At 42.9% G+C, this 7,626-nt stretch overlaps 1 protein-coding gene across 3 annotated transcripts in view; it reads right to left on the reverse strand.

Moving 5' to 3' along the window:
* Positions 1-3,507: 3,507 nt before the first annotated feature.
* LOC146008142 (G-protein coupled receptor 39-like) overlaps positions 3,508-7,626 on the reverse strand; it is a 25,990-nt gene continuing 21,871 nt past the window's right edge. For 2 of the 3 annotated variants that reach the window (XM_083147115.1, XM_083147114.1), the window contains exon 3: positions 3,508-4,443. In XM_083147115.1, coding sequence (XP_083003241.1) covers positions 4,142-4,443 — 302 coding nt within the window. In that variant the 3' untranslated portion in view covers positions 3,508-4,141. The remainder of the gene's footprint in view (positions 4,444-7,626) is intronic. The other variant, XR_014444467.1, reaches the window with a different exon arrangement.

Here is a 7,626-nt window from a genome sequence, read left to right on the forward strand (position 1 = left end):
TTCAATGTTAAAATGGACTGAGTCCATTTTAACATGGAATTCAATGGGAAAAAGGGGTCCTTTTCATACCCCTACTATCCAAGTGGGCATGGAGTTGGATATAAACCTGTGGCGAGCGTAGCGAGCCACCGAGCCCGAAGCGTGGCGAGCGTAGCGAGCCCCGCGAGGGGACACAGAATACCGTCCCCTCGCGGGGCTCGCTTCGCTCGCCACGCTTCGGGCTCGGTGGCTCGCTACGCTCGCCACAGGTTTATATCCAACTCCATGCCCACTTGGATAGTAGGGGTATGAAAAGGACCCCTTTTTCCCATTGAATTTCATGTTAAAATGGACTCAGTCCATTTTAACATTGAATCCTATGGAAAAATCGGGTCATCGCATCGCATCTGATTGTATGTCTTAACTTAAGGCATACAATCAAAAAATCGGCAGCCCAGATACTACATAAGTACCCTTAATACATCTGCCCCAGTGTTAGTAACATGTAATGGACCATATGAATTATCCCATCTCCTGCTGCAGTGTATCTCACTGACTATATTATTACAGCTTCCTCATACTGTACATTGCATTTGTGCTGTGCACTGGTTTGAATCTCTCCCGGGGGTGTATGTATTTTAGTCAGAGGTGGTATCTCACTGTGTAAATTACATGTTATTCTAGGAGAAAGTGAGAAGAATCAGATAGCAGTCGATCTGAATAAATTCAGCAACAATGTTAGAGTCCTACTTTCATTCAGGCAGAATAAAAAGGAACATATAATTACTGGATGTATTATTTTTGTAGTCACTATTTTGCAATTCACCAGAATGTAACGTAAACAGCCCTAAATGATCAGCAAATGTTGTTATACTGTAGCTGTACATTGTGTTTTTGTTGCATAACATGGAACACCGGTGACTTAAGGCCCCCATCCATTAGTGAGAGGTATCACATGCGATACCCCACGATCTCACCCGGCGGCTCCCGGGGAAAAAGATCGCATATGATACATTGCATGCGGTCCTTTTGCATACAATGTGTTTCATGCAATCCTAGTAGGGCTAACGGGCTGCAACAAATATTCATGGCAGCCAGTGAGATCTGCAATGTGAGGCGCACGGGAGCTCACCTAGCATCACAAATACCCGAAAAGCACCTGTGATGTGACAGTTTTCATGCGATGCGTCGCAGAAAAGCCTTGGAATTGCATGAAAACAGGCCATATCGCACTAGTGGATGGGAGCCTTCAGAGCTTGGATATGGGGGCATGGCTAATGTTGACTATACATACTGTACAGAATGATTGATCTCTAACCAGCTAACTAGTTATTTTTTTCTATACCAAATTGGTCTGTCCGAATACTGTATTTGATCATAGAACTTATTCACTATCAGGTTCAGGAGACACTGTATATATTTCTTCCTCATCAAGCTCTCATTTTGAAGTGTACCTGTGACTCCTCCAATTTGGAGTCTCCATTAAGGATTACAGGTCAAAAATACTCAGAAAAGGAGACTTGACCTAAGGGGCATACACACGGCGCAATTTGAGCCCCTTTTCTAAGCGACCTGACTAGATCACTTAGAAAAGAAGCACTGAACGATCCATGTGGTGCGCACTGCGGTATTGCCCATAGGGAAAGCCAGTGCTTGCACTGGCTTTCCCGAGATCGCAGGGTTTTGCCTAGTAGTACACAGGATTACATCACATTTTGTTATAGATATTGTAATTATTTACATAAATTGATATATTCGGATCGACCTTATCTGTCTGTGCATAAACTATATATTTTTTTTATCTTAACCAATAAAAGTAAAAATGTAAATAAAGTGTGCCCCAGATACTCCTATCCTCAGCCCATCACAGCGCCATCTGCCAAGCAGAGCGCAGAGTCTAGGCCTCAGAATTGGAGCATCGATCATTATCAGCACAGCGATTCCCCTCTGTGTCCTAGAATTGGCTCTCTGCTTGGCAAGTGGTGCAGTGACTGACTCAGAACCAGCCATCTCTCTCCAATCTAAATCTCTATGCACATTTTAAATCTTTTTCAACTGCAGTGCAATATTGTTTTTCCAAAGTGCCAGTTACTTGCTCTTATTTGCTTTAAACCCACCTCAGAATCGAGTCCATAATGACACATATTCAACAAGTTTTATTCTTCAGAAAAGTGAAACAAGTTAAAGTCTGAATTTAAATATGATATGCTTAGCAAAATAAATGCAAATTATATGGCAAAGAGACATTAGTAAAGCGGATTGCCAAAATAGTAACATATTAGCTTAATATTTAAGAAAGCATTTGAAAACATGTTTGCCGCTATATAATGCTATTGCTACCAATTTACAGCTTAGCTGAGGGGGATTAACCCCTTCAGTGGCACTCCCGAGAATTTTCCAGGGTTTGCTTCAGTGTGCAGACTGGCAAACCCGATTCACTGCTGAGCTGAGCGCTGAGATCAGAGCCGCACTCAGTTTCAGTGGCTGCCCGGCCCTGCCTCCCTACCCCCCTACCCCGGCTGTGTGTGGCGTGACCTTGTAAAATCACGCCACACACAGCTGGGTTGCCAGGGGCAGGGCAATGGCTGATGGACAGTTCAGCGGCGCTGCCAAGACCTGGGGGGTGTAGTGGTGGGTTTTTTTTAGGGAGCGCTCCACAGAAAAAACACCACTGAAGGGGTTAAGACCTCATGGAGCTCTAGGTAAAATACCGGTTTCAGGCCCTCCTCCTTGCAACAATCTATAGCACTATAGTTTTGCTGCTGAATGCAGGTGTCATTGATAGAGTACCTTGGCGTATGCAGTTTAATGATAAATGTTCAGCTGAATGAACATTGTCATTGCGTACAAATCTGAATCAGGTTCTAGGTCTTTTGGAAGTAGGCTTAATGCCTGTGCCACATTTAAAGTAAAGTGACTACCCACTTTTATAAAAAAAATTATCCCATCAAAGAAAATCAAAAGGACTTTGGGCATGTGGGCAGGTCCATGTGATTTGATGATGTCACACGGTAGTCACGAATGCACCTCTGGGAATGTTTTTGATGGCCAGGATATTTTTATGGGGCCCCTTGGGACCCACTGAGCCATAGGCAGGCGCCTACGTTGCCTCTGCAGCTTAGCAGGTGCATCCAGAATGGATCATAGTGAGTCTAGACTTAAGGGGTGTACACATGGGACTCTGCTCTGTGATTAGCCAAATCCTTAATCAAAACGTAGTTAGCCATCAGAGATAAGACCACTAACTACATCCTGCCTTCCCCAGCCATGGCCAAATACACTGTGACAGATGGGTTAGTGAAAATGTCCTTACCTGCACAGTTTATTTGGCCTGCAGAATCACATTGTGTCTACATCCCTTTAACTTGTATCACAAGATATACAGTATATGGCTTCTATGTTTGTCAGCCATTTATATGTATTCTAGGAGAGTGTTCATTCTAGCACCCGTCATCTTTGAAAACCCAGGCAGTTTCTCTTCGCTGCCTGGGGTGTCACTGTCTGCTGTGTTGTTTCCTGCACAGGTCTGGTTTGCATATTAGTGCTGATACACAGACAACACTGTGCTAGAAGCACTACAGCAAACAGCGACACCCCAGGCCCTTGCATGGGTTTTCAAAGATGGCTGGTGCTAGAATGAACACTATCCTAGAATACATATAAATGGCTGACAAACCCTGCAACTTTTACATTTCAGTTTGAACACACCCCTCTCCTATCTAAATCTCTCTGCACCATTGACATCTGCCCCCTGCAGTGCAGCATGATTTTACCATGGTTCAAAGGTACTTGCTATTTCATTGCTTTACTTCCAATCAGTAACTAACTTTTTTTAAATCCTCTCCAGGAGAAACCCAGAGAGAGGAAAAAATTCTGGGAACTTCAGGAGTCAAGGGCTAGGCTGTGACATCATTAAGCCCGTTAGATAAAATGCCATGATTCATAGGTCTGTGGTAAATGTCACACATTTGCATTGCTTGGCCCAGCCCCCTTTACTCGGACCCTTGATTGCATAAAATGTCTCATCATCCTGCCAGCTTCACTTATTCTTCCGGGGGACTACTGAAACTTTCAGGAGAGTGGGTAAGTGGGGCTCACAGTAATTAAAAGATACGGAGCATGCCCTCATTGTATAGTCTATCAGATAGAACTGATTCCTGTTCTAATTTAGTCTGACTCCCTGATCTGTAGGCTGTGCTTCCCATGATCCAGAGTTTGGTTGACTCCTTTGAGTACAGGGTATGATGCTGTGCAGAAAAGCTCTACGAAAATTGCGGGATGTCAAGTTGTAGAGCAGAGGTGTTAGACAAGCACTGAGATAATAAAAGCAATTGGTGATGGGTTGCAAGATGATATAGGAACGATAATAGGTCTCTGTCCATTGGTCTTTGTTCCTTAGTACAGTCATAAGCCTTCGTGCCTGGAATGGCAGCCAACAAACCGCTAACACACCCACAATGCAACCTGGAAAGATAAACATATTATAACTTATATAACTCTATGATGTGCAGAAGAATGAAACATAACATTGGAATTTACCCTGCCTGGCTGTGACCCCATATTGCAAATTTAGGAGTGCTGTTCACCTTCAGTAAATATATTGAGATTACTGAACAAGCACCCAAGCCATTGAACATATAGGAGAGTGCCAGTCCCACACTTGAAGTGTATTTTATATATATGTGTGTGTGTGACACCAAATTTGAATGTCAAGCAATCATTTTCTTGCACATATTTAGTGCCAGTTACAAATGTTCCCAGTAGGTTTTTAGCAAAAGAAAAAAGTACATTTTCGAAACTATGGTTTTCGGAATAATTTAGGTAATGCATATTTGGATACTCAAAATTTCACCTATTCTGTCCTGACGACGGGGGAGACCCCGAAACGTTGACACACCGTATGACTGAGAAATAAACCAGTCCTTTGTTTTCACCTGATCTGAAGTCCCTGAGTGCCCTTTGTCTGGATTTGTATCATTGGAACTGCAAGGTTCCTTATTGCAGGCACCAGGGCAAGCTACCTTGGCTTATACCCAAGTCCGGGAGTGCCAGTTCATTCGGATTCTATATATATATATCAGAGGTGAAAAAAGGGCATATTAAAAGTAATTTTAGGTTTTATTCCATGAAAGTAGAAAAAGCTGACATACCATCGACGTAACGTGACGTTTCGGTCTTACAAAAGACCATCATCAGGATTTGATACAGCTTGAATTTCAACAACCGTCAGACAAGCAACCTGGCATCCATCCCTGGGGAGGATACACCTGTACTGCCTCACCGGGCCAGTTTAAATACCCATATGCAGGAAGTGACATCACTCCATGCATTACCACATCTAACTCAATCAACTACTCAAAACATATGAGCAAACGTTCATAGGTAACAGAAAAATAATTGGGGATGTGTCCAGACGTAAAACGCCACTTGGGGGCATGTATAAGATCTATAGGTAGTCTAAAACAATATAAACCAAGCTATGAACCTCCGGACCGGAAGTACGCCGGACCGGAAGTAACTTGCGTGTCAACTGTAAGCGGCGGAAGTGAGCTGTGCATTCCACAGTCTCAACTCCAATCCGGAAGTTGCCCGCGTTCCATAGGACGTAAAGAGGAACTGACCAGTGCGTTCCACCTGCCGAGTAACGGCCGGGGAACCGCTGTTGATACGCTGTGTGTACCACACATGACCTGCCGGGTCAGAGGGTCATTAGCGTTCCAATAGTTCAAAAAGGGGTGTATCTGGTGCGTTCCACATGCCGGCAAAGGCTGGGGAACCGCTGATGAGAACATAACTAAATGTGAAATATGAATTAGGTATATATATGGAACAGACTCTAGTTTCGCGCCACTAATTTCGTAATAACTATGTTTGGGCTGCCGGACTCACACGGACCCCTGTTGGATGGGGACAAGGAGAATGTGGATAGCAGTTGTGAGTTGGCGCCCCTTAGATAATTAGATCTGTATAACCTTTAGTTAGATTTCCAAACACATGAAAGTAAAGTCCAAGATTCGTACAAATGTATTAAAATGTCTCTTGTTCCACACTACAATGGTGGTTTTATCAGACCATAAAAAGTTCAGTGGTATAATTCATAGCAGCACAATAGACGATCCCAACGCGTTTTGTCCCCACACGGGACTTCATCAGGGGTTCGCAAAAGGTATAGGGACAATTTCCACAATTTTCTTGGTAAGGGTGTCTCCGACTGGGTGTTGAACACTAAGTCCTTAAAGATTCAAGGGTGCGTTTTAACTTTGGGGCTTGATTTCTCAATATTTCAATCGGTACAGATAGTCTATTAAGTCCGTATATGTGCAAATGATTGAATAGCTTGGGGTTTAAGGGTTCTAGGGCATTCAACCCGCTAATCCGTCCAAACTCCGTTCACCTTATGGGGATAGTTAGGTATAGGATCCGTTTGTATATACACTCGGTATATCAATTTGGACTGCTCCGATTAACTTTGTCTGGTAGACACTCTCATACAGAGACACTCGGGAAAAGGTGCAGCCAGTACACAGTCATAAATTGATCGGAAATACGGTTATCACTGTCTTAATTTATGGCTGCCAATTTGCAAGCCTGTCGATTATCAATAGACTGTGCATGAGTAAGGCCCTTTCTGCGATAAAATCCTGCTAATTTTGTATGCAAGTTGATCGTCATGTAGCTGGCTATATATATATATATATATATATATATATATATATATATATATATATATATATATATATATATATATATATATATATATATATATATATATATATATATATATATATATATATATTGCAAGCCGGCACTCCAAGCCACTGTAGAACTGTACCTGCCGGGTGCCTTCTGAACTGAACACGTGCAGCGTGTTCACAAATATTAATAATAGTCAGCGTCACTCCGGTCTTGTAATGGGATAATGAAGAGAAAATCACACCATGCACAAGGTTTCTTTGCATGGCGTGATTTTCTCTTCATTATCCCACTACAAGACCGGAGTGACGCTGACTATTATTGATATATATATATACACACAGGGGCGGATCCAGGAAAAAATGACAGGGGGTGCACCATGATAGGGGAGGGGGGGGGGGGCGATAGTGGTGCCAATGTGCCCTGTCAGAGAGTGGAGAGTGAGATAGAGGAGGAGAGCAGAGAGATGGTGGGAATGGGATTATAAATAGGCCTTGGCCTTTTAAGTACACAGGCCCACCTTGGCATGAAACATGAAGGGAGCATTTGTGCGAGCGCGGTTTGAAAAAGGGGGTGTGGTCTCGTGAAAAGGGGGGTGTCCTCAAGTGTAGTGTATTACCCCATAGACCACTTCTACACATTATGCAACAAAATAGCATACGCAATTATAAGAAATGAGCCCAAGGAAATGAGCCCAAATTGGTGTAATGTACCATACCATATACCACTTCAACACATTATTCAACACAAAATTTACATAATGCCACATGGATTGAGCCAAAATTCACATAATGCCACATGGATTGAGCCAAAATTCACATAATGCCACATGGATTGAGCCAAAATTCACATAATGCCACATAGATTACATGAAAATTCATAACATGCGCAACAAAGAAGGACAATGCGTGTCGTAGGTGCGCCAAAAATTTGCACCATGATTCCCATTACACG

This window comes from Crinia signifera, chromosome 6, assembly GCF_055691185.1.
Source record: "Crinia signifera chromosome 6, ASM5569118v1, whole genome shotgun sequence".
Lineage (NCBI taxonomy): Eukaryota > Metazoa > Chordata > Amphibia > Anura > Myobatrachidae > Crinia > Crinia signifera.